The sequence below is a fragment of the Salarias fasciatus genome, chromosome 3 (genome assembly GCF_902148845.1).
Source record: "Salarias fasciatus chromosome 3, fSalaFa1.1, whole genome shotgun sequence".
Taxonomy (NCBI): Eukaryota; Metazoa; Chordata; class Actinopteri; order Blenniiformes; family Blenniidae; genus Salarias; species Salarias fasciatus.
The window spans coordinates 12943728-12971668 of record NC_043747.1 but is presented as its reverse complement, the minus strand read 5'-3'; the positions used below and the strand labels follow the sequence as shown (position 1 = coordinate 12971668).

Sequence of the window (27941 nt, the reverse complement as noted above, 5' to 3'; positions counted from 1 at the left end):
ATGCAACAGAAAGACTCAAACGGAACCAAACTCAAGAACCCCGTCTCCAACTGTCAGCTGATGAGGAAAAAGGGGACCCTGTTTCAGGATTGTCAGGATAACAGAACCGGTACGTGAACTCCCCTACACCTGCTCTCTTCACTCGTGAAGTCCCAACCTAAGGCATGAAGAAGAAGAAAAAACCCTTCGTCTATTCGGCAACCCTTTTTATATTCGTCCAATTTCATGAATCTGGATGCGCGGAGGTAAACTGCTGACAAAGCGCAACAGTGGGTTACGATTTCGTGAAATGCTCTTTGACACTGCGAGGCTTGACACGCGCTCATCCTGTTTAATTCTGAGAGCAGTAATCTGCAGTCTCTTTCCCTGACTCTGTCTGAACTATTTAAATATACAACTTGTTGTCAATATATATATATCTTGACTGTTTTCTGTAAATGACGGTGATTTATAAACTGTTCAATTCTAATTCACTCAGCCACAATAAGGCCACGGAAAATGAAAAATATGACCTTTGAAATGTTCTTATTTGCATATATAATCTCATTGTGTGACAAATGAATACTAAAGGTAAATAAACTATACATTTCCATTTACACTAAATGCCTCGATTACTCAAAGGATACATTAATGTGTTAAATGAAACATTATAAAAACAGGCATAAATATAAGGCACTCTAAATGCAAAATTAATAACAAATGTCTTCTTTTTTTTTTTTTTTCCTTTTTACCACTGAACCCTTCAAAGAACCACAAGTTAAGTGACGTCTTTGTACCTTTGCCCTATTGCGTGGAGCGGTGAGTGCGGCTGCGTGACTCCTCTGCCTCCTAATTACAGACTGCGTGTGAGTTTAAAGAAAAAAAATAAAAACACAAATGGGCGAGGGGGGGGGGGGGGAATCGAGTGGGGCACCAGAGTTGCTTTGACTGACGTGTGAAACCCCCACCACCGCCGCCTCGCCAACACTCTCCCCACCTCGCTCGGTGGGCGGAGGAGGGAGCGAAGGGGCGGGGAGACGACGGCAGCGTCACGGATGAATAACATATCCACATAAAAAAACCCTATCTAAAAACACACATATTTATTGCACAAGAAAAGATGCACTGAATCAGGATACAGTTTTGTCCTACTGATGTGCATTCCAGTGAAAAATCTCTTCATTTCCCCCATATAGCACACAACTCTGAATTTTGAAAGCTTTCATAGACAAACCATGTTTCATTTCTCCTTTATAAATTCTGCATGTTATCAATATATTTAGAATGTTGAATGTATACTTCAATATATATTTCACAATATTTAACAATATGTACCTTTATATATGTATCTATATATGTATATATATTCATATATCTTACTAATTCATCAGGTTCTTTCTTATCATCATAGTAACATGGAAGAACTAAGATAATCGGTAGCAGCAAACTTCATACTTTGCTCATCCCTGTTGATTCCACAAAGCCCCAGTTTTATCTTACGGGAGTAATTAGGTTACCGTGTGTGTGGTCATGGACAGAAACAAAAGGGGAAAAAAAAAAAAAAAAATCTAAAGCAAAAATATTTCTGGTGAACATTTTGGTAGTGTGGATTCTGTTCTGTGCACAGACTGCAACAAAATGAGAGGGGGAAAAAAAAATGAAATTAAATGAAATTAAGAAGTTTCTCTGCAAAATAGTACATACGTTAGAACAGTTCTACAGCTTTTTTTTTCTTTAAAAAAAAAAGGAACATTTACGTAAATACATTTTATCACTTTTTTCCCAAGCGATAAGTTTGTGTAAAAAAAGGAAATTCACACAGTTCAAAAAAAGCACATCAGCTGTATAATAAAGTACTAAAAAACTAAATCAATAATTTTCATTTATTTAATAGATCATTTGAACTCTCCCCTTTTCCCCCCAAAATTTAGATGATGGACATTGTGACAGAAGGGGTATTTATTCATTATTACTTTAAGTCTGTCCTGCTCTTGTGGACCAAGCATTGTCTTCTTCTTTTGCGATGGGTTGTCTGTGTGTACTTGATTGTGAAACAGATTTTTTTTTTCTTCTTTACAATGTGCATTGAGTTTTTTTTTTTCTCTCTCTTTTATTATTTTTTTTTGTATTCCCCCGCAATTCTGTGTGCCTCCGATACCTCTCGTAATGGTTCATAATCACTGATGCATTTCAGACGATGTCATTTATTGTTCATTTACTTTTTTTTGTTGTGTTGGTTTTCATTCAGTTTTATGAGCCCCAAAAAAATGAATCCTTGAAGCAGAAGAAAACGTAATTCCGTACGATGCTTCAACAGTCAGGATTCCCTCGCGCTTTGCGTCAAGGCAAGGTTTCATTGGGGTTGGGAAATACTTGGTCCTCCGGGAATCATCTTTTTCATTTTTTGACGAGTCATGTCACACATCCAACACTTAATGAGTTGTTAGCAAGGAGTTAAGGAGTACTTTCTCAAGCAGGAATTTATGGCTCAGAAGAGAGGCTCACTGGGATTTCTTTTTCCAAACGGCCCTCTGCTTTTATCTTCCAATACTGGGTCTTTTACGTTGCATAGTGATCAAAGCTTCCCAAGTACTCCAAGCCAGCTCTGTAGCAGAACTGGTATTGATCCTGGAAACAAAGAAGAGAAAACTTTAGCTTCTTTACACGTGGTTAACACGAATCTTCACCATCTTTCATTGAACTGTAAAATACCAAAAGCACATGAGACTTGGGAGTAGTCTTTTTCAGGAAAACCAGAACAGTCTGTGCTCCGGACAAGTTACAGAAATTATAAAAAAACTTTTTATTCATCGTCAAATTGTGTTGAAAAAATTGCGTAGTCATACTGAAAAGATGAGACGAGATTGCAGCGTCGAGCAAACGTGTCTTCCTCAGACTCTTTCAGCTACTAAATTAATCATAGTCTTTAACTGGAGCCTGCTTTAGTTAATCTGTTTGGCTCTGGAGGACGCTCGGAAATCTACCGGACCTTTTTAAAGATGGGAAACTATTTAATCAGTAGCACATCGGCTGAATCAGTATATCGTCTACGGCTGCACCGACACCTGGAGTGAAGAGTCAAGAGCGCCTCACCTCTGTCTGCACCATCGCCGGTCTTTGTGTCCGTAACATTTTCACTGTCTGAAAGATGTCTACTACGCCTTCGTATCTCATTCGTTCCAAGACGATGCTGAGGGTGATGAAAACGCCAGTTCTGCCAACACCCGCGCTGCATGGGAGAGATCCAGAAGGCACAGAGGTCAACATTCAGCCTGGAGAACTGAGATTCTGAAAGCACTTACTATATATATATATATATATATATATATATATATATATATATATATATATATATATACTAAAACTGCACACATTTCTTTTCATGCAGCCATTCATTGCATTCATTTTGCAATCACACAAATTCCACAGTGAAAAAATACCCAAATTGCATTGTGTTATGTTGTTGACACAGCCTAGAAGTTTCAGTTTGAGAACTCTGATTTATATAGTAACTAAAAGCAATCAGTTTTTCAAGGTGCGGCGGATTTCTGTGCTAATGATGGAGCGTTCACCTGGGTTTGGGGCAGGAAGACACCGAGATCTAAGAGCAGATCATTATAAAAGTGGTATTTTTTTAATGTGTTATTATGCTGGCTGAATCATAAAGACGCAGCTGAGACGAAGGAGAGGTTGTTAATTTTGCAGCCCCGGATTACCAATACTTTGACTTGACGACTAATGATCCATGCTCCAAAATTCACAACAAACGGTGAGAGGAAAAAAAAATTAACAGGAAAAAAGAAACGGAGAGTCGGTCGGTGACTCACCTACAATGGACCGAGATCGGACCATCTTGGCCGAACTGCTCTTTTGTTTTATGAACTTGGCCGATGAAGTCGATGAAACCCTCTCCTGATTTTGGCACTCCTTGCTCAGGCCAGTCCGTGAACTGAAACTGCCTTACTGTCCGTGACTGTCCGTCCTGTGATCGCACAGCATGGGAGAAGACGAGCAACAAAAAAACAAAAAAAACAAACCATGACTCGTGAAATCTTGGGAGGGTGATAATGAAAACAGAGGCTAAAATAGAAAATCCCTCGGAGGCATTCCGTGACCCTCTGCATCGTAAAAGACGAGTTTGAAGCGTCGGAGAGGGTTCTGCTATGAAAGATGCCCGTCATTTTACCTCGATGCATTCAACACAAACACTACGGATGCAAATTCCTTTGATGTGCTCCCTCTGACAGGGTGCTCACAGAATCGACTTTGAGGGTGTGCATTACTTAAGTGATGTTGTATCCCCTTGATAAGGAAAGCAATCCCATTGACGAGTCAGTGTAACATGCGCTACAAAGGAGGGAGTCTGTGTCATTTATCTGTGTAAGCCTTTGATGGAATTAAAAAACTCTGGCAGCTCGGTGCTGCCGGGACCACATTAGTTTTTTTTTTTTTTTTTTGTGTGTGTGTGTTATTTTTGATGTTTTTTTTATTTTGTTTTTCCGTTCAATTGACATGTGTCATATATTCCACAAATTTATATTTATGCGCATGTTACACTCAAGGCAGTAGTCTGGTATAAACAAATATTTGACTCATTTCCAAAATTATGAGCTAATGCCTTTTGTAATAAAATCACAGCCAGTGTTCACAATCGACGTAAAATATTATTCAAATCTCCTTTCTGGGTGAGGATATTCATGTCATTAAGACATTGAATTGTGGGGTTTTAGACGATTATAAACCAGCTGTACGATGGAGAACTCCCTAGAGTTTTTTTTCTTTCTTTATTTTGCACTGGTGGAACGCACAGGACTTAATTTCTAGGTGACCCCTTCGTGTCCTCCGGGGCTCAGAGGGAGGTCACAACTCAGCCTTGTAAAAATATCTCCAGTACGAACTGTAAATAGCAGCGCTGGATTTAGATCTCCGTTCCCACAATGCCGAGTGTTGATGCCTTTGTGAAAGAAGGTCCACTTACCCTGGCGTCAGTCACTTTGAACTCGCGCAGGATATACTGGGGCATGTTATACTCGGCCATGGGGTCCACCACAAAGTACTGGTATCTGGCCGACCTCTCTGCAGGCCAGTACTGGTGGCATTTTTCCTGCAGGGAGCGAAAATAGAATATACCACAATGAGCCGCAGCATTCTCTTCACAGACAATCCTCATTGTGTACGTTCCCAGAAAACGCTGCCTTTCACTTCACACTGTATTTGCTGTATTCTCAATCCCTGAATCTGGGTACGGTTATTTCATACAGGGGTGCCAAATCCAAACAATGAGAATATAAGTGCGTGCGTACCCTGCCCATTTCTCTGAGCTTGGTGAGCATCACGACAATAGTGGAGTTATGCTCCCAGAGCATTCTCCAGAAGTCCTCCGTGGTCTCTGCCAGTGGTCCCTGTGTTGCAATATAAGCTTTTTGTTGCCTGTGGGTATTAATCATGAGATAAAAAAAAAAGAAGGCAAGTTATGATGCAGTGAAAATTGAAAAACATGTAAACTTTCCTGCGATTGGTTCCAGTGTAAATATACAATCACAAATGCAATAACTTGGCAAAAGCACAACCACTTCAGTCTTGAATGGAGGAGCTGATTGCACAGCTGCAATGTTCAATTGAAAAATGCACTTTGCCATACTCCGCTGCATCGTTTAATTGTTTGTTTGCGGGAATTTCCGAGCACTTACCTGTATCCATCAATGAAACTGGCATTGATGTAATCAGAGCCCTCAACTCCTCGAATGGGCTGAAGACACACTCGTGTGGACTCGTATGGCATTATGTTAACAAGGCGGTTCTTGAACTTGTTGCAGGGGAGATTGGCACTGATGAATCGTGACGTATGGGCTTTAGTGTTAGCTAAACGCTGCACGGGGAAAAGAGAAGGAGAGAGGGTATTTTGATCACTCCAGCGTCGGCTTGCCGTTTTTATTTCATGGTGACTCACTGGGCTTGACAAGTGATATGATGCATGTGATAAAGATCTGAGCAGTGAGAACAATCGCTTGTCTGGAGAGTGGAGCGGTTCAGAGAACATTAGAGACTGCACATGGCAGGTTGAAGTAAACATGATGTACAGGAATCGCATCACACTGATTGTCAAATATAATCTATTTCTAAACATACCATGTTGAACCTATGAACAGAGGGAGAGACACAGGTTCATATAAGAGCTTTTGGGAGACAGGATTATAGTGTAGTGCCTTGTTGAAACCAACATGAATCATACAGAGAGAAAGCATATGCAAAAGCACGTGCAAGGCAATGCGGGGCTGGATTTTTCTTTTCACTGCAATTCATTATAGATGTTGAAAATGTTGCTCAAGTCCCCCTAGCAACTGTTCTGCGGTGGGGAAAACCGGTGTTTTTGCCCTTTTCTCGAAAGCCAAGGCGGCTGTTATTCAGGGAAGGACGCAATACGAGGGGAAACCAAGAATTTTTGGGGGGAAGGAATTCATCATATGCTAAGTTACACAAGCAAGTCAGAAAAACTGTAACAGAGAGGAAACCACAGGCCCCATGTTGTCTCGCAAGCCAAATGGGAACTGGAAGCTTGAGAATTATGGTGAGAACGTCCAGTCGATGATATTGGATGGCTTTGGATGTTATTATTATGACCTGCTGTTGTTAGGAAACCATCGATATTACGTTGTTCTAACCTCGGTCAGTCAATTTGTGACGCAGTTTCCCTTCACATTCACACCTTGCCTACCTTGAACTCAAGCTCCATGCCCGTGACATTCTCTCCACCCTCTATTTGGGTCAGTTTCTGGATGTAGGCGTATAGGTTTCTGGCTGGCACTTCGGTGGTGCCGCAGTTGACGGCCTCCAGGAGCGCGTCGTGTATGAAGACGTACTGGTCCTCCGTCTGCACCATGTAGTTGCGCTGGGCACGCATTAGCGTCACGTGCCCGTAGATGTCGGCCGTCTTCTCGTGCTTGATCCGCTCCAGCATGGCGTCAATCACGATGAAGCAGCCCGTGCGTCCCACCCCAGCACTGTTTGGCACAAACAAGAGAAAAGAGGCACGTTTGTTCTATGAGGATGGTTTCATTTAATTTTGTGTGACTGTGACCTTTAGACACAGGCGCAAAGGGCAGGTACATCTTGAGGAGGAAGCCGGCAGAAGTTTCTTCCTCAAAGCGATGAGGCCAAAAAGGTAGAGTCTCGATGCCAAGTTTGCCGCTGCATGATGGACGATTTGGCTTGAAGTGTAATTAAATCTGAAGTGGCGCTGTGTGGAGAAGAGGGCTTGGCACTCAGCCTTCAGAGAGCTCATCGCTGGCTTTGCAATCTAGTCTCGCCCCCTCCGGACCCCGACTGTGCTTTCAACCTGATCAGGACTAATCGCTTACGCAACGGCGACGTTCAGCCTCGCACCGGAAAGTGGCACTACAGCAAATCAAAACACAAACGCGAATCCAGAGACGCGAATTTGAGGGGAAATTTTTTGACAGCTTTGTTAATGCGCTGAGTAACTTCTGAGAAGTGCAGCTGACTACAATTAATGCCATTAGATTAGCACGGTGCACCTAAATGGCATAAGAGCTTCACAAGAGGCACTGAAAGGCAGGTCTCTCCATTAGGATTCACATTTTTACATTAGTGCCGAACACGCTCAGGCCGGTAAAAGAAAAGAAAGAGAGAGAAAAAAAAAAACACCCTCTCTGCCAAAGAGGGAAAATGTTTTACTGTTTCACTTTGACCTCTCCTTGCGGGCCAGCTTGAGACATGCTGTATAAATATAGCACCTTCTGTAGACTGCTGACGATTTAGAAACGCTCACCCCCTGCACCATTACATGTTTTAATAGCGCGTGGCTCAGCACGGGAGATGTTTTCTGATGACAATTTATTTACCGTAGGGCGACAGGGCGGTGTTAAATCTTGTTCGTGAGTTCTCCTCCCACCTCCCGCAAAGCTCGGCATTGACAAGACAAGTCCTCGCACTTGGCACTCCAAAGTAAATAGGTTATTCAATTCATTAAGCTGACATGCCTACGAGGTGTGAGCCATGCTCTCGCGCCTCCTCCTTCCGATGAAGCATTTGTTTTTCATTTGCTCCGGGGAACAGGGGAAGGGGTGAGAAGGGAAACTCAAGAGGGAGTAAAGTTTGTCCCCGAGGGCCAAGTCTGCCTAATGTGCCATGCGGCACTGGAGCTGCGCTGAAGATGGAATAAAGACACGTGTGGGAGTCATTGGCTTTAGCAAATTATCTGATGATCACTTTCAGAATGGGTGAATGAAGCTGAACTTTTATGTTACTCCTGGTTTTTGTGTTTTTTATTTTTTATTTTTTATTTTTTTTGGAGGGGTAACAAAACTTCCCACAGCTGCAGGGTGATTAAAAAGAACATGCGAGTTAAAGAGAGAATTGGGACGAAAAGAAATGCGAACGTGTCTCGGGGATGTTTGAAGAATGAATCACTTCCAGGTCTGAGAGCACGGCGGCCCCCGAGAGCACGAGTGGGGGGGGGGTAGGACACAGATTTCTCCCTTTGCCCCAGCTGTTTCCAATCTGAAAGCATTTTACAGTGCAGACCTGAATGTGGGAGAGTGATGACCTGCAAGAGAGTAAGTGACAAGAGTGACAGCACAGAGGTGGAGAGACGGAGACAGAGGAAGATGAGGGAGGAGGGAGGGAGGAAGGGAAAGAGGGGGGGGGAGGCTTGTGCTGTGCAGCTTGAGATGCTGCCAGTTATCTCAAAGTTGTGTACGTCTGCAGTCAGTTTAATAGAAAACTGAGCACAGGAATACATATGGACCACTTTTTCTATTTGAAGCAAGACCGGGAAAATGCAAGGCACATGTGTAATATTCCTTTATCAACAAGTGGTGTGCACGTGTGCGCGCATGTGGCGAGGCGATGCAGAAAGCTGTCGGTACATTTGGCGGTTGAAAGGAGAGTTCGTGGACTGACTGCACTAATGACCTGACACTGCCTTTTCAGCCAGTCAAAACCAGCTGCTTTGGACGTCGACACACACACATTAAGTGTCAGACTAATACGCTTTCCAGGAGTTCGGGGAATAAGGGATGGGAGAGAGAGTGCGGTGTGAAATGCAGCTGCGAGAAAGTCCCGCGAAGATAAAGCAAGAGCAGCAGTGAAAGCAATTACATATGTATTGTTACAAAATCTGGAGCTGTCAGCTCGCCTGTCAGTATTTCACCACGCCGCCTCCAAAACACACACACACACACACACACACACACACACACACACACTGCAACTCACCAGGATCCCTGCATTGCTATTAATGCTGTCGATAATCATTTTAATGTGACAGTATGTGACTTATTACTGATTTTTCTTTGTAAAATTAGCTTAAATCCATTTCAAAGTTTGACTGTAACCATTGCTGAAACTTCTTTAGGTATTCAGTCTTGTTCGGTCGTGGGAGAGAAAGCGTATTTCAGAATGAAGTTGAGTTTCTTAATTTCTCGGCAGTGGCGGCCGAGAGGCGAGCGAGGCTTGACTTGAGATCTGGAGTTCACAGGTTTGAACCCTACAGCTGGTGTGCCCCCACTGGAGGAGAGCCTTGATTCTCATTGGCTCTTTGGATTACCCCGATGTGGCTGTACCGTGTCTGTCATGGTACTGTCTTGCCAACAAATTTACAACATGCCAGACATCTGAGAAGACTTTGCGATCGTTGTTTTATTTTTTCTGTTGATTATGTGAAGTTACTTTAGATTTTTTCAAACCTACGTCGTGTTTTTTTAGTCGGCGCAAACCAAAATCCAGCAAAAGTTGAACTGAGTCACTGGGTAATGATCTCCGTGATGTTCAGTCTTGTCCTTTTCACCCGTTCTTTGACCTCTCGGAGCATGGGTCGAGAGGAGGGAACATTTCCTGACCCTTGCGTTTGGGTTAGTGAAGACAGTCGGGACTCGGAGGGCAGCAGCGAGCCGGAACGTCCCCGGGGGAAGATTTCACCAGACGCTACCTTGTGACAAGCGTTCGCTCCACAGCGGCAAACACATTAATGCAGTTTGATTGATATTCTTAAACACTCCTGTGGGGGATGCATTAGCCACCCACTAAACCCATATTAATGATGTTGCATAAGTATGTGCTGCACAAATGAGTTCTGTGAACATTTCTTGGCACCCTTCATACGTTGGAGGTACCATTTATGGACAACCTTTGGTTGTCTCTTTGTTTTGCACTGTGTTAATCTCAGTCTTGTGGTGTCTACGAATTAAAGCTGTAGGTGGGGATATTTACATTACATGTTCTAGAGAGAATAGCGGCAATTACATAAATGAACATGTGGCTGCCATGTAGCAAGACTGTGTATAGTCAGTTTCGAAAAACTGTAAATATTCCCTCCATCTTCAGCCTACCAAAAGCTGGACTTACACAGTGCAGAACACATTGTTATCCGAGGTGCAACAGATAAACCATTAAATACTGCTACCGTTATTACACTGATGCGTACCAACGATTATTCTGCCTAAAATTGCGGGCAAACATGAAGTTAGGACATGTAAAAAGGATTTGGAGCTTGGACATGACTATCAGATGAAGAACCGGAGGAATTAAAATATCCCATCTGCACAGTGACATTAATTCCTGCATTCTGCCTCATTGTGGAAAGCCAGGGTTTTCAATTTGAAGTGATTGGCCAACTAGCACTAATTAACATCAGCATGTGGTAATTCTAATTCTTCAGTAATCCCTTCTCCCTTTTTTGTCACTTTCTGACACAAGTTTGTATCTGTTACACTCACTTCCGCTGCTGCTTAATTTTTTTTTTCTCTCTCTTCCCCGCTCTCTTTCTTCCCCCCCCTCCTTCTGTCGCTTCCTCTGTGCGGAGCCTCTGATGACTGCCTGAGTTAAGAGAAGCCAGAAGTCTGCGTTATATCTTCGCGCTCTCTGCTGGGAGTCTGGCCGCTTATGTAGCTGAGGGAAGTGAAGTTGGCGTGAAAGTTATTTGTTTCAGATGCAATAAACCCAAGGGATGAATCAAGGACTTGTGGGCTGCTTATGTGCGACATGTTAGTGGTGTAGCGAGGAATCCGACAGGTCTGCGTGTGTCTGTGTGCCACTGTGTGGGAGGAAATGTTTAAGTTAGCTGAGGGCAATGACACTTGGACTCTTTGTGCTGCTGCGATGTTGAAAACGCATTCTGATTTGAAGTGCTTTCTGTGAAAGCAACCGGGCTGATTTGTTTGGCCTACAGTGGGCCACAGTTTATTTATCTTCTATCTAATCCAGTCATTGTCTGAAATTCTTTCTTCTTGATCAAATCTCATCTTGTTTCAATAATCTGGCACGGAGTGCATTTTGTCATGCGTGTTAATGCTCGCAACAGTCCATTCCGACCTTTTATTATCTAACATATGTTAACATTCCCTGGAATAAATCCCAGCTGAAAACAGAGTGAACCGCAGACAGGCCACCTCAGGGCTTTGCATGAATCCAAATGATTAAAATCCTAATAATGTGTGAAGTATTGTGCAGGATAATTCATATATATGGAAAAATTACAATGCTAATAGACAACCTATAGAAAATAGTGATTGTAGAATTTTGGAGATCGTTATTTGTGTAGCGGTTTTGAAGGTAGAGATGGAGCAATGTACAAATAATTCAGGATTGAAAGAACAACAACAAAAAAACAACCTGTTTAATACAAGGATCAGTTTGTGGGGCTTGGGCATGACTCAAAAAATATGAACACTCTTGTGAGGTTCTTCCCAGTTTTCTTCAAATACATAATGTCCTTCTGTTTGTTTGTTTTTTTTTTTTTTGGGTATGTGTACATAAACATGTACACAAGAAGAAAACATTCCTACATCTCTTTTGTATTTGAAGTAATTCTATTCAACATATCAATATCTGATGTTTTCCTTCTCTATTTAATTTAAAGGTGGCCGCGGTGGCGTCTCACCTGCAGTGCACCACCATGGGTCCTGCGTCTGGAGGATTGCAGGCCTTGACCCGTCTGAGGAAGGCCAGGAACGGGGTGGGGTGCTCGGGTACCCCGTGGTCCGGCCACGCTGTGAACTGGAACTGCCTCACCTCTCGTTTCTCGCTGGAGCCGTTCTGAGCGGGGAAACAGAGAAAGGTTAGTGGACATCCTATCTTTACTGCTGCAGTAAAGTTAAAGTCGCAGCCATAAATGAAGATCTCCTTACTTTAAAAAGTGCGAACGTCCTGACGCAGTACGTGGCCAGCTCCACTGTGTCCAGCAGTGTCACCTGGATGAGGCCGTAAGTCTCCGTCCCTCTCGTAGGCCAGTACTGATCACATTTCACCTGCAGGGCAGAGAAGTATCACATTAAAAACACACACACACACCAAAAAAAAAGGCTGAGCAGCCTCGTGCTGAGAACCAAATAGTCTTGGTGCATTCCTGTCGTTTTTAATACCTCTTGATATTTGGTGTTTGTTCGCGAAGCATGAAGGCACTTTACAAGAAATCCTCCGTTCCTCAGGTCCACGAAGTCAAATAATGGTAAAATAAATGTCCAAATTCCCTCCATTCCTGCTGACGAGGTTTGATTTTCTAATCAATGCAACGGCCTGAGATATTTGCGGAGAGCCAACAGTGCTATTAATTGTCCTGACATACTCTATAATTACAAAGGTAAGCACAGCTTCCAGTCATATTATCGTTTCGGTGTTATTGCTATTCGAATCTACAGCTTTGTTTCCCAGCAAACTGCCAATAAAACACTGTTCCATTATAGCATTACTGCTTAGCTGACAGAGAGGAGCACTACTGGTGTCGGAGAGGAAATAACTGAGCTCTGATTTAATTGTTTTTCTTCTTGTTATGTAGTGGCACTGATGTGATATTAGGAGGGAGGGAGGGGGGGCATGTTAAACACAACTGAACTATAAGCATGCGCGCCGCTATGGGCTGTTGCGTAATATGACATTTGGACACCTGTCTGGAATATGCCGATTTCTAACAAGTGTATCATCCACTAATTCCATTTCCTCAGCAGCTGTTATAACATTGACACAAAGAGCAACGGAGTGTTTGTGACACCAGGAGTAATGAAATGACACATAATGGCGTTTACTCGCAAATAGTGGAGCTTTAGATATGCAAAACATACAAAGACAGCTTGAGTGCTTCGCAGAGAATGAGATGACTGATTAATATGAAAGACATGAGCTCTTGGAAATAACAAAAAAGGCTTTATGCACTACAAATGTCAAACAATACGGCGGTATCGAAGGATCCGGTGGGGGCAAAATATCACTGCATCTCTGCAACAATCTGTGTCACGGATCACGTTTAAGTAACGTATTTCCTTTGTAAAAGTGTACAGATGCTGAGTAAAAGCTGCTGTTACATTGAGTGTCCACTCCGGTTACTGATTTTTAAGAGCACAGCGGTAAAGCGTTGAGTAAGTGTGAAGGTCGTTCGCTTATAGAGGCCGAGTAAAGTTTCATGTGCCCAGTCAAACACAGCGATGTGTTTAACCCCTTAAGGGAAACTCGGTAAAACACCTGGAAATGGACACTTTCAGCCCCAGGGACGTTTGGAAAGGACATTCCAAGGAAAATATGCTCAACTGATGGCTTATAATTCATGAGTTGCCACTTAAAACTTGGAGATATTTGTCACCTATAAGACATTTTTGATGCATATCATACAGTATTCAGTGTTTAATCTCCTATAATCTAACATGTTTTCCCTAAAAGGTTCAACCACAATCTATCTACTGTCATACTATGAGTCCTGTGATTGAATGTTACAGCTATTTTTAATATTGTATTGGACTAAAGTAGCAGGTAAATTTTAAAGGAAATGTGGCAAAAAACTAATGTTTAAGCCAATCCATGAAAAGTTCCAAAGAGAAGCGTAACACTTTGTAAAGAAACCAGATGCATGTAACACTGCTTATGTTTATGCAATGTATTGCTATTTTTGAATCCAGTTGGAATCTAGTTGTCTCTTACTCTGGACCGCTCCTCCAGTTTGGTCATCATGACAATGATGGCGCTCCTCTGCTCCCAGATCATCCTCCAGAACTCTCCAAACGTCTCTGGCAGAGATCCTTGCGTGGCGATGTAGGCGTTCTGCTTCCTGTAGCCATCTATGTAGTTGGCGTTGATGTAGTCGCTTCCAGGGATGCCTGAAGAGTGACACAAAATCAGTTCGGAAAACTTTTTTTTTTTTTCCTGCAGGACGATAGGTGACAAAGAAATAATACCCAGAGTAAACATAGTGTAGACAAAAACAATAGATCTGACAAAATGCAGGCATTTGGAGCTTTAGAAGTTGGTCTAAGTCTTTGTTTTCCCTTGTGTTTATTGGACGTAATGCCAGATTGTCCCCCCCACACGGCGCGGGGATAACACTGTGTGAGGCTATCCTCCTCGTTTCTGAAACGCTGTCAGTACAGCACAAAAATAATACAATAAAATAGTCACTTTTGGATGCAGTGTTACAGTCCAAAAAGGATTTGTATTTGCTATCAACAGCACATTTAAATCAACAGTTTTTTTCCCCTTTTTCCATATCTGCAACTGACTCACAGATAAAGCTGTTTTTTTTTTTTTTTTTCAGAAGTCTATCTCCTCACATGGAGAAAAACAAACCAACAGAAAACTAGCAAAACAATCCCCCCCCCACACCCCTCTCCCCCCTTCCCTTCGCTTATATTATATGAAAGGCACAGCAGCCTTTTTCCAATCCAGGGGAAAGAGACAGAGCTGACAGCTAGTCAATGCTTTAGGACTGGCAGTTTAGGGGCTCCGTGCACACATGGTCGACCAAGATAAGTCTCATCTGCATGGGCGCCACGTCTCAGAGAATCCCCTCACTCCAACCGCCTCCTCTCTCCCCCCGACTCCCTTTTACTCCCAGGTAACTTATTCAACGGCAAAAAAGGGAAGAAAATGGACTATGAACGCATTCACAAACCCACACACACATTTTTTTATTTTTTATTTTTTTCAAACTGTCCCCCGCCCTCTCATTTTGCTGTTGAAGTTGTCCACACAGCCAGGCGGCTGTGCATTTCTGTGATGGACAAGGGATAAGTACAATTAAGCCCAGTGTGTTTTCAATTTGAAAGAGGGGAGGAAAAAAAAAAAAAAAAAGCAAAAAAGAGACATTACTGTGGTTTAATGAGAATGAGGCAAGTTGTTTAATGCACATTCGCAAATGGATTTTGCCTTTATGCTTTCTGTCACTCAGGATTTGGATAAATTCTGCCATTTTCTCTGTCAATATGGCCATTAAGAAACAAACACTGCTGCAGTTGCTGCTCAGCTCTCAGCCCTCGCCAAAGAAAGGCGAAGGAATCTCAAAGAAAACACCGGCGTTTCACAGGAATGACGATGATCATTCTGAGAATTACTACGAGTAACACATTGACAATACATTTACTTCCTCCGATTCCTACGTGATAATTACAGATCAGATGGGAGAACATTTTCAAATTATTCTCCGTGTGTGATTTTCTCAATAGGTGACCTCCTTGTCAGTCAGGAAGTTGGTGAAGAGCGATTTCCTTTATCTCGCGACAGCTTCCACACTAGGAATAGATCAATGGGGAATTAAGTGAACTCCTGTGTGACAGGTAGCTGACAGAATTTGGTCAAAACATCATTTTCAGGGAATAACTAACAGATGTTTGAGTTAAAAAGAGACTGTGTGTAAAATGTCCCTAATTTAGCTAAATTAAAGATGGATATAGCTTCAGGGATTCACAAATGAAATCAATTTAAAATCATTATAGGGTGAGTTTCCTTCCAATCAGAAGGTCGGTTTGATGCCCTTCCCCATCTCACTGTGACCATATTGTCGAAGTGCCCTTCGGCAAGACGATGAACCCCAAATTGCTCTTGATGGAAGTCGAGCAAACTGTGTGTGTGAGTGAGTGAATGCGGCTGTCAAAAGTGGAGCAAGTTCAGCGATGACGCCACAATTAAAGTCCGCACATGCACTCCGAGCGCGCCTGTTTGCCAAAGATTCGGCTGATCCATCCGTACATCAGTAAATTCTGTCTTCAAACTCTGATGTCGAATCCCAAATCCCTTTTTATTCAAAGAACTCCCATCAAAGTAAACAATAGACACATTGCTTGCCAAAAAGGCTTTGTTTAAGCTTTAGAAGGGAAAAGAGGAAGTCCCTCATGTCCCCCTGGCTGAGAACTACTCACTTTCTGCAGCACAAAGGCTCCAATGCGATTGTACAGATGTGTTTATGCGCGCGCCTAATGGAGTTCCATCAACACTCAAGCTGTGTGCCGTTTCAGAGCGACGGGAAAGGAAGGGCGAAGTCTTTATCTCTCCGTTTTTTTTTTTTTGTTTTTTTTTTTCACATTATCCATTGACTACTTTGTTTATTTTCCTTCTTCCTCCCTCCATGGGAGCAGTTCAATAGAGATGGTTAATTAATTGTGGATGCGCCGTTGAGTCTAAACTGGTGAAGCAATCAGCATTTAACAAGCCGTTATGAAATATGCCTTTCATCGGATATAAGCCGCAGCGTGCTGCGTTAAGTTCAATGCGGGTGAAGTCGGTTCTGTAATGGTCACAGATGAAAATGCGAGAGCATGTGAAAATGTGATTACCCACAACTCTGTGGGCCAGTCGGTATGCTCGTAGACGATGCGCGTTGTGAGCTATGCCAAGTTCAACTCTGTAGAAAATGTGTAGGTGTCTGACTTTAAGCCAGTGTTCCGAACTGCAGCCTTGTACCCCGGGTACTTCTCTGCTGGTGCGCTCACTGCCCTGGTCTGAAAGTATGAACTGTGTTTCGGATAGTGATACGGCTCTTTGGCACCTCGGGGTTTCACGGTGAACAAGAGAAATGGATGCCATTTAAAAAAAAAAAAGGTGAAAATTTAATGTTTGCTTGTGCATTTTGAGCAAGATTGTATTTTTTTTTTTTTCTGAGGCTTTTTTTGTTTCTTTGCAAGCACCTGAATTATTAAAAGAGAAAACACTGCCCCGCTTGCATGTGTGGGATTCTAATTTGAAAGTACAGTGCGGTTGCACTTTGGAGGTCTCAAAGACACGGTAGCAGTGGCTATCTGCGCAATCGATAACGGCAGCAAAGAAAGCAAGATGTTGGTGGGCGGCATACCGTCGATAGCGGAGAGGAGGACTCTGGAGTGGTCGTAGGCAATCACGTTGGCATATCTGTTCTTTGGTTTGTTCACCTCCAGGTTGGAGTGCTCCCATGTGAACTGCTGACCAGGGTCGATGGACTGAAGAAAAAAAAAGAGAGAAAAAAAAAAAACGAAAAACAAGTTTTTAGTTATCACACTGTGAATTATTTTTCTCCTTTGGAGCATGAGATTGACTCACTCTTCTGCATATCCTCCTGGAGGTGTTTTAGCAACTCCGAGTATCTCAGGCTTGTGCGCTGAAAGTTTAATCTTGTCCTCTGATCTTGATTTGCAACTTCCTACACTGTCACGTTTGCTGGGAAATATGAAACCAATCATTTGGTTTCCGAGACCTTCACTGGCTTGCATACGTCATCTCCTTGCATGAGTAGTGTTCCCTGCTAAGCTACAGTGTGTAATCCTTTATAGGTGGAATTAAAACTAGCTGTCGTAGTTGTACTTATTACTGAAATTAAATGGTTTCAAGCTTCTGGAAGGAGGATGTGAGTGTAAAATACGTCATGATTTAATACATGCTGAATAATGAGTTTCAGTGAAGGCAAACTAACTGAAATGCATTGACACAGTTCGATGAAGTTTGAAGAGGTTATTATATTTGGCAACTTTACGATTTTACCCAATTCATGCAACCAATGCATATTGTGAGACAGTAGACTCAGTTTTTTCTTGGGTGCTCTTACGGAAATATAGAGAAAAATCATCCATGGACCTACCTAGAAATTATAATTTGTGCGTTTTGAGTTATTTTTACACCCTGCATTGCACAGCCCCGCTCAGCTTTGTGTTGCTGTGGCTCAGTTAGTGAAGGTTTTGTCCTCCATCTCAAGCCCTCCTCGTTGAATAACAAATTTCTCCCAGTGGAGGTGGAAAACAGTGCACTGGCAGCAACCATTTGCAATATAATTCAGTAACAGGCCGGTGTTGAAATTCCCAAGTATTTTAATAAGCGCCCAGTGAAAGGTTTGATTTAAGTCACAGCTATTCTGGTGTCGTAGCAGCTTTTGGAAAATGAGGTGTCAAAAGTAGGATCTGAATCCAGTATTTTGGTCTATAAATCTAAAAAAAAAATGTCAGACAACCTTTTATAGATGGAAATTGGACTTCAGACTGTATCTTCCACTCGGTGAACTACTTGAACTGTGCTTTTTTTTTTTTTTTTTTGTTTCCACATGAAAAAAACCACAACATGTATATGATTGGATTTATAAAAATAAGTATCCTGAATGGGCCACAAAGGAAATTGTCGTGTTCCACTATTTTCGCTGCTTTGATTAGCGAGACTTTATGGCACATCGTAGAATATCACACACGAGACTAGTTCAGTTTGCTGCTGGAGTTTTGTAAAGCAGGATTGATAATGGTCCCTCATCACGAAGGAGGGAGCTATAAAGTATATTATCACAAAGGGGAAAATACACCGACATGAAAGATGGCAATTCATTTCACATTTCAGGAAAAAAAAAAAAAAAAAATTGTGTTTGTGTTATTTTAATGGCAGCAGTGTACTTTTTATGAGTTACAGCAGTGGAAAACCCAAGCGTAACACTACAGCCTGAAGTTAGCCAGCACTGTGAACTTTGTTGGAATCCAGAAATGACGAGATCTTTTAAAGCAATCCATGTGAACAAAAGCTACAGAAATGACCTTTATATTCACTTTTACACCACTTTCATTACGGCAAACTTTATAAAACTACTATTACCGTAGAAAGGGACATTAAAAGCAAGGTAAGCCCGTATAAGCTCAATGTGGACATTTTAGCACTGAGCTCTTCATCTGCAGAAATCACTTGAGCAGCAATATGTGAGGAGACGAACCACTGGCTTAAGCCTCATATTTTATCAAAATATGTTGAAACAGTAGGCTGCAACATTGCTCATAATAAAAATCTTTATTTCATTGTGCTCCCAAAATTGCTCTCCACTACTCTCGAGTAAGCACTATGAAATTGGAATTCAATGTACTTAAGCTGCAATAATGATTGGGCAGCTTGGCAGGCACCCATAGGGTGACCTCATAGATTTTGGAGCTGTTGAAGGACCCGCAGAGAGAGAGAGAGAGAGAGAGGCGCTGGTGGCTATTCATATCGCTCACAGATATGACCTCTTAGCTGCACACGGCTTTTCAGACTATAAATATAGATCCAGGTCCAGTGCGATGTTTTGGAGTGTTTTCACACTTTCAGGTTTCATGATATCTATTCTGAGAGTCGCCATATATTGCAGTTTATATATGCATGCAGCCTGTGTCACTGACTTTAAAATCTCAACTTAGTTGTGTATTAAACACTGCGATTCATTCATGATGGGCCTTCTTAAATGATGCAGAATATCTTTATATAAAGCACAGTCTATATATATATTTCTTACAGTGTGCTGGTGTCTCTATAGGCATGAAAAAAAGCACTACAGACTTAATTTAAACCTCAACATATGAGTCTGGAAACTGATAAATGCAAGCCCTTTGGTCACAGTTGATAGTTTGATTCTGCACATCTCTCACAGCAGCAAAAAGCATGCGTTTCCAATCAGAGCAGTCTGTTTCTGGCTGTCTCATGGAGTTATTTTAAGGAGACAACAGGGACTACAGAGATCCTGTAAAGCTGTAAATCAACCATAATTAATACCATTATTAACACCAGCGATTTTTATCCTTTATGTCAAACTGTGTGCAATTATCTTTTTTTTTTTTTCTGTTCATATAAACAGCTGTTGCATGCTACAGTCAAACAGTGCACACTGGGCGTAATGGTGGATTCCATAGAAAAAGAAATCCTCTTCTTTTTTGATGTTTGCATGCCGGATATGTTCCAGTTATGTTGGCGCCCAGTGATTGTGCAGATTCACCAATGTTTCCCTCTTCTGAACATAATACTTAAAAGCAATTTGTAGGACTCGCGTCATTAGAATCACCATGATCCTGTTTTGACAGGTTAATACAAGAGGAAATCAGTTTAAAATTTTAAGAACATGTAAAATCACTTTTTTTTTTTCCACCCGCCTAGTTTTTCACAGTGGATTGAATATGTGATGGGGTTTTTTTGAATTTGTGGGCCAAAGGAAAATTGGTAGTTTATTGATTCTAATTAAAACTAAATGCCCACAAAGGCTGCAATTTTGGAAATAGTCCTGAAGTATTTAATCATTTCAGTTGTTCTGCTGACACAACATTGAGAGCAATACTTTTTCTCCTCCTGAATACAAAACTAACAGCGCGCTGCAAGAGCTCAAAGTGCGAATTTTCCGCGACTCACCTCGTACTCCTGCGAAAACTTGAGGTTGTCGTTGGCTTTCAGGCGCTCCAGATGATCCGCCAAGTCCATGATGGGGATGGGAGGGTGACTCGCCATACCTGCCGAGCAAGACGAGACTGAAGGTCAGCCGCCGGTCTCGTCGGGAGAGGGGGGAGTAGGGGAGGGCGGCGCCCAAGCACGAGCAAACAGTGACTCATTAGATAAAGCAGCATGTGGTTATAACAGGGAGGGAATGGAAGAGTGAATCTTTGTTAGGCTAGTTTGTTCACTCAAAGCAGTGACCATGCTCATACAGAGGATATGAACACGAAGCCAATGAGAAGTCATCGAGCACACTTGCCCCCACGGGGACTCTCCCTATCGAGAGAGAAGACTGTTATTCACGCAGAAATGCCGCAGTGGATAGTTAGCATGGCGGAAAACGCACAGACACACAAACATCCCACAAAAAAAAAAAAAGAAAAGTAAAACAAAAATGAAAAGACATTCAATGTTAAGCCAGATGTGGAAGTCTGCTTTGAGTGATGACATGTGATCAGGCTGTCATTTCAAACTCCGCCTCCTGCGATGACGTAGCGATAATAACATCAGATGGATTAGATGGAGAATGAGAATACAAGACTAGGCAGAGAAAAAAAAAAATTTTAAAAAGAGAAGGGGGGGAAAAAAAGAAATTAAAGCTGAAAAAATGAAAACAAATCATGTCAAATGCATAATCGAGACCAACTAACTTGACAAATGGAGGTTACTGGGGTGACTGGGCGCACCTGAACCTGTGGAGGAAACGGCGGTGGAATTAAATACATTGCAGACGTCATAGCAATGTGATGACTGTTTCACAAACTGAAGGTAAAACTTGAAATGTGAGAAGAAGTAGCTGAATGGTTATGCGTTTTCTAAATGGGACATTCATTAGTAACGGACAAATAGTCATGCTAAAAGCTCGGCTGTGCCACCATGCTTATTTCAGGGACATTAGAGCGCATACCGGGGAATAAAAATCCCAGCATCCCACACAGAGGCGCGAGGAGGCTTCTAACCTTTGTTTCAATCTGAGAATGCTGACATGGTGATGTACTATTTGCACAGTCTGCAGCATGAAACTTCAACCAACGGTTAAGTTTGCTTTAGTTTGAGGGTGCAGAATTAGCGTAGCTGAGAATATAGGTAACAGTTGGGGCAGAGCTGTCAGCACATTTAAAAGCTCACAATGAAGAAAAAGATCAAACAGCTTTTCACACGTACTGCAGTTATCCAGCCAGTGGCCAGAGATCTGCACCTTAAGCATTCACGTGTCATTTTGACACTGCAGTTGTGCGACAGTATCTCTCTCCCTCGGCACAATGCTGAGGCGATGTTTCATTTTGGTGTCTGGCACAAGTGGGCATTAGCTAATGGAAGCCGCGCTGTTTTCCCACCCACTCTCCCGTCTCTTTGAAAGACGGCGAAAAGGCTGTTTCTATCGCAGCCCACTACTCAAAATCCATTTCCACCGCTGGGGCGACAATGAAAGTGCCTTTCCCAACATACCGTCGCTCAAACATCAAGCATCCTTAGGACGAAAATGTCCGCGGAGGGGGTAAAGAGGTGAGAGGAAGGGCGGTGAGCGCTGAGGAGAGAGGTGGTCTAATGCAGAAGCACTCCGGGACTTGAGAGAAAGTGGCTGGGAGCGGCGACACAGCCAAGATACCGGTTCTCAGAAAAGGCTGTTTGCGGGGGAAAATGATGGCTTGAGAGGCAAGCGGAATAGTGGAAGGATGGTTAAGATCACTCTGAGCCAAAAGGAAAAATACCCCTCTGCTAGGATGAAAACGGTCTGTAATGGTCCTGAAATCATTGAAGAGCTTTCATAAATATGCATAATCTTTTGTAAAAATGAGCCTACGGGGATAATTCATCCTCCTTTCATACCAGCTGACCTGAAAAATATGGCTTTGATATTACAACATCATCGGCAGCCTGTGAACACCTGTCCCACAGCAGCCGGCGCCAGAGGAACTCAAACAGCAGTTTAGAGTGTCACTTTTGGTCAAGACGGGGCTAAAGATGCATACCGCCTTTCCGGGTGATAAATGGACTGTGACTCCAATCTTCTCCCCGAGGCGAGGGAACGGCCGCACGACGGAGCCTCAGCGCGGCCGCTGACCACTCGCCTCGGCACCAAAGGTCGGCAGCGAGCGGGCGCCGGTGTTTACGGCTTGTCACCGCCTCCTCATCGCTATCGCTCGGCTTGCATACGGAATGAAAGGACATCGCTGCGATCCCACGCGCTGCAATGCCTCATCCTGTGACTTCTGCTCTGTCGGGGGGGGGGGGGGGGGGGGGGGGTAGGTTGCAGGAGCACGCTGTTCTCGGTGAGCGCGACAAGTCCCGATGACCTGGATAACCCAGGTGCAGGGGAAGATGACAGATGTCATGAAACTGTCACGCTTGCATTTCCGCCTCTCCACTTTCCACCGAGAGGCGTCCCCCCCCCCACGGGACGACGCTGTCAGTTTTGACCCCCTCCGCCTTCACCGAGCACCTGTCCACTGTCTACCTGCACACCGTTTAGCCGCTTGTTTGGCAGCGATCTCGCTGCAAAGATGACTTTTCGGGGCGTGGGGACACTCGGGCTCTGTGTCAGCAGAGTTTTGTTTTTTGTTTTTTTGTTTTTTAAGGAGCAGCCAGTGATGTAATGCCAAACCAAAGCAAGCAATCACAAGCATTGGCATCCAGTCCCACAATGCATATCCACTCTGTAAATATACAGCGAAATACATCTGTCTCCGTCGGAAACACTTACCGGGTGTCTGGAAGTTGAGACGGCGCAGCTCGACGGGGTCGGTGGGGTGATGGAGCGGCATCTCCTTACTGTTGGGGAGACTACCTTTCCTAGCTTCAGATTCTGCTCTTTTTCTGCAGAAGAAATGGCAGATTTTTCATTATTTCTGATGGGCTACTGCATGCATGGGGCACACAGAGCTTCTTATAAGCATAACCTCAAAGCTTGCTCAGTGATCTCATGAACAATGATACAGCAGATATGTAATTAAGGAACTGACAAGTCTGTATTCTCTCAGGGCGTAAGACAACAGGGGGTACACTGAACAACATCCTCACTTCCGAGCATAGCACCTCCCTCTACAAAAGGCCTGAGCATGTAAATACCACCTTCCGCGAAGCCTAATGTTCACTTTTCAGTGAAGGTGTCAGATAGAATGCGGATTTTGCTTTTTACTAATTTCCATGCTATCATTATGGCTGCTGCTTAGTCCATTATGTGTTGCTTTTACAGTGTATTTCCTCCAGGACCATTGTGCTGCTTTGCACTATAGTCCAAAGACTTGTCACTTGTGCAACTGCTTTTCAATTTCAACATGTTATTTTATGACCGTGTGTTTAAACCCTATATTTTTTTGTCCTACAGGGTATAAGTATTCCACGATTATGTGGGATTTTGATCACAAGCTTCATCTGTACTCAGAAATGGCATATCTTACTTCACTGATCTGCAATCAAATGGTATGCATCAGTCATGCCAAAAACAATGTGATTTGACAAATCAAGCTTCAGCGAGACCACCTCTAATATATAAACATAAAAATTACTCCCAAGGAGATCAGTCCACTTCTGTTTGAGTCTTACCTGTCAGGTTTGCTGCTCCATTGGTCAGCGAGGAAAGAAACATCAACACAACATTAAGTGGTAAGACCGTCGACTTTATTAACAGAGAATTTCTCTACTTCGTTTTTCCTTTGGAGTAAGCGAACCGATGTCTACATGAGAGACAAACGATACCAATCATATCACGGTTTTGCTTTTGCGTGCGAGATTAGTGATGCTTCACTTCAGAGATTATGCTCAATTATGCAGCCTTGGGGCTCTTTGTTTCACATACTACAGTTTCCCAGGTGCATCCAAGATTTGTACATTGTATCTCTGCTATTTCAAGCAGTTTCAGCTGATTGCTTCTTGTTCAAGCATAAAAGTCATCTCTTGACTCTTAATTGCTGTGTCTGTCTTTGCCTGCCTACCACTGCTGCAATTATTAAAAATCACGATTTATACATATTCACAATCCATGCATGTGTGATTAGAGAAAAACGACATATGGGATCATTATTATAAATGAATGTGTATAAATTAAGCACATTGAATGGCAAAAAAAAAAGAAAAAAAAAAAGGTTGGTTCTGACGATAGCGACTGTAGTTGTACGTCTACAGTTTGTTCTGATTTATGTTTGCTTCTGATAAAACTGTCCAGAGCCATTTTTTTTTTCCTCCCACCATGTCGGTTGTGTCAAATAAAAATTGATCCTGACTAGAGAGAGATCTACTGGTTATGCACTGGATGTTCCCCAACATGGCGCCGACACTGGCTGGGTCACTGATGTGTAAATCTGCCGACCGCAAATGAAAGCGAGCGGCGCAGCCCTCACTCACTTTCACTTCACCTTTGTATTATCCTGACCACCACTGAATATGAATAAATCCCAAGGACAATAAGATGCAAGGGAAAAGCCAGCTGCAGCCATACACCTCTTACATTACATGGATACTATTGATAGGGTTTTTTTTTTGACTTCACTATTTATGCTGGTACTTATTTTAGCTTGTGCTGAGTCCTCGGTTACTAATCTTACCTTGCCAAAATTACAATTTAAGGAATACAGTGTGATTCTGCTTCGGCATGGAGATTTTGATTGAATGAACATGGCAGAAAATTTGTCTTATGTAAAAGGTGAGGAGAGACAAGATGGCAAAGGATATGGAAAAAAAAATGTAAATGTGTGCATGTGTGTCCTGGCAAAACAAACAGGAGGGCAGCGTAAGGTCAAAGCCGAGATCAAGAGCTGAACCCCCCCCCCCCGCCCCTTGTGAAATGAGTGGTAGTAGAAAGAGGTGGAGTGAGGACGGCCGGGAAGCCGGCCCGAGCCCCCGGGTCTGTTGTCTCACTTCACAAACACGCAGCAATACGCTCTGGACAGTCAGAGCTCTGCCGTCCCGTGCTTGACTGACAAGCAGTGACAACACGAGGTCCGACGGCCGCTGGAGGGGTGTGTTGGGTAAAGAGAAACCTCTGTCTTTGAGTCTGCGAGAAAGCGCAGCACATCAAGTGTTTTCCATCGTGCTGCATGGATTTCGTGACGCGTCCGATCAACCTCCAGTCATGTGCACTTGACGGCTTGACAGTTTGGGAAGCTATACGCTTGGATTCATTTGCATGAGATGTAAAGTTTTGCATGCTGCCGAGAGCTGGGGGGGTCACGGACAGTTTGAAGATCAATGCACCGCAGGCTTTCAGTTAAAAATCTTCCACCGACGACGTGCTTTTGAATGTGCTAATTGACGGTTTGTGTGTGGAAATGTGTTAGTTCAGCAATGTTAAATATTTAATGATCACACATAAACGCTCAGTAGCGATACATGACATGAATTTTAAAAGGCCATATATAAGTAATGTTGTGTATGTAAAGCGTTTGGAGGTCCGCTGCTTTGCGGCTGATGTGTGGCGGGACTGCGCGCACATTAACGCTGCGTTAACACGGATTCAGGCGTTTGTGTTTTCCCACTGTGTCGACACGAAAGTAAAACCCTCACCTCTTGTACAGAAGGATAGCGATGACGATGCATATGATGAAGACGACGGCGAGCACGGGGCCCACCACCCAGATCAGGCCTTCCTCCTCGTCGATGATTGGCTGGGGATCGATGTCGGCCGAAACGACCGGGTCGGAGTACGGACTGGTGGCATACATGATCTGAGATGGAGAAATGCAAATCAGTTATAGATTTTCTGTCCTTAAACGGGGACTTGCATTTTCTTTATTTGCCCGTCATCAAGGGACAACAATGCATATTGACCTCTAATGGAAATTTAGTTGTGACTCCTCGTACAGTAGCCTATACGAGGAGTTTGTTTTGGTGGCGGTGCAAATATAGACCAAAAAATGCTCAAGTATAAAATAAAATTCATCATATTAAGGATTGCATTATTATAAATTAACTATTATCCTCATTTTTATTTTACTATCAGCTGATATTATAAAGTTTTATCACAAATTTGCAGTTTCGACTATGAGTTTTCAAACTTCTCATGTGATGGAGATTCTGACTTCTAAGTGTTAGAAATACAAACTGGAGTTAATTGAACCTCACTCAGCATAATCAACACGAGTATTTCTGGCCAAGACAGCATGACCAACAATACACAATTAAAAAGCCAATTCAAACTTTTTTTTTTTCTTATGTAATTTCTGCTAAGCCACGGTTTGACCAATCACAATTATCTCCACTATCTCTCCTATGCAGGAGCCTTGATTGAACCATTTCATATTCTAAGAGAAGATTAAAAAAAAAATGGTCTTGTGGGAAAGAAAATATATGCTTCACTGGGCAAATTAGAGATTTCCCTCTGTCCGTCATTATCAGTTTTGCGCTACCTCAACTCGGGGTTAGTGGGGAGAGCGCGAGGCAGGAGTATAGACCCTGCAGCTCATCAGATCCATCATCTCGCCTGCAGCTGCCTAATCACGCAGCGTTCTGGTCTCTTCCGTCCAGACGGACGCACGCACACACACGTACACACTGGCTGCAGCAGCTGAGATAAGGCGGACCACACGTACCTCGCAATTAAAGAGAAGCCCCGTTATCAAGGTATTCTCGCGATCAGCTAAGGTCTTTAGGGGCTTCCCTCCCTACAGCGGCAGGGGTCAGCTTCTCAGGCCGGCCGCGGCTTCAAGTTTTGCAAGTCAAAGCCTCACAAGGGCTGAAAGCAACATATCTGACCAGAAGGAAGCTCTGACCCTCCGCCGAGGCGCAAAGGACTTAACCCTTGCCGTCTATTAACATGTACAGTTTTTAGAACAAAAGAAAATAACTAGCGAGGAAGAACCCAGAGGCGAGCGCGTCTGAAGCCGAACTCCAGAATAATAAGGGACGCACGAGGATGAAAGTGGAATGAAACAGTGCGAGGCGAAAGAGCAGACTCACATTTTCAGACATCTCCAGGACAGCCAGCACAAAGAAGATGTATTCCTGGCCGTTCTGGAGTTGCTTGTTTTCAAAGTCCCCATAGATCTTGCCATCTCCCAGGGTGAACTCTTTGCGCAGGTCTTTGAAGTAAGCAGCGATATAGGGTTTGGGTTCCGCCTGCCTCTGGAACCGAAGGCCTCTGCTCGTTCGGTTTATCTCCTTCAGCAGCTACAGTGAGGAGGAAGCAGACAGTTGATAACACACAGGGACACGTTCCAGGACACACATGAAAACACAGACACACAAACCAAATCTGTCTATCTGGAGGTTTTTTTTTTTTCTTTTTTTTTTTCTCCCCTCTCTTTTCCTCTGATTGCTGAGCTGAAAATTTTGATTGCGCGAGGCAGAGCATTACAGAAAAAAGATCAATGACTTATTTCATCTGTTTTGGACTACAAAAGATTGTGAGATTAAAAGATTGTGTGGATTTCCAGCATATAAAACAGCTGAGGATTATCCAACAGCTTCAAACGGTAAGAGAAATCAAATTAATTTGAAACTTGCATAGTTCAATTATTGTTTTTTTTTTCCATCCTCAGACACTTTAACATATAGACTATTTAAAAAATAGGGATAATAGG

General features: G+C 43.0%; 1 protein-coding gene across 35 annotated transcripts in view; it reads right to left on the bottom strand.

Moving 5' to 3' along the window:
• Nucleotides 1-726: 726 nt before the first annotated feature.
• The window catches only part of LOC115386025 (receptor-type tyrosine-protein phosphatase delta), a 355926-nt gene continuing 328711 nt past the window's right edge, over nucleotides 727-27941 (bottom strand). For 25 of the 35 annotated variants that reach the window (XM_030088168.1, XM_030088172.1, XM_030088187.1 and 22 more), the window contains 16 exons: nucleotides 27319-27528; nucleotides 25927-26087; nucleotides 23971-23982; nucleotides 23129-23241; nucleotides 20344-20441; nucleotides 17045-17168; nucleotides 13906-14081; nucleotides 12126-12245; nucleotides 11879-12033; nucleotides 6695-6980; nucleotides 5670-5848; nucleotides 5283-5409; nucleotides 4958-5083; nucleotides 3807-3961; nucleotides 3073-3208; nucleotides 727-2607 (listed from right to left, as the gene is read on the bottom strand). In XM_030088168.1, coding sequence (XP_029944028.1) covers nucleotides 2539-2607; nucleotides 3073-3208; nucleotides 3807-3961; nucleotides 4958-5083; nucleotides 5283-5409; nucleotides 5670-5848; nucleotides 6695-6980; nucleotides 11879-12033; nucleotides 12126-12245; nucleotides 13906-14081; nucleotides 17045-17168; nucleotides 20344-20441; nucleotides 23129-23241; nucleotides 23971-23982; nucleotides 25927-26087; nucleotides 27319-27528 — 2247 coding nt within the window. In that variant the 3' untranslated portion in view covers nucleotides 727-2538. The remainder of the gene's footprint in view (nucleotides 2608-3072; nucleotides 3209-3806; nucleotides 3962-4957; nucleotides 5084-5282; nucleotides 5410-5669; nucleotides 5849-6694; nucleotides 6981-11878; nucleotides 12034-12125; nucleotides 12246-13905; nucleotides 14082-17044; nucleotides 17169-20343; nucleotides 20442-23128; nucleotides 23242-23970; nucleotides 23983-25926; nucleotides 26088-27318; nucleotides 27529-27941) is intronic. The other 10 variants (XM_030088177.1, XM_030088178.1, XM_030088179.1 and 7 more) reach the window with 1 other exon arrangement.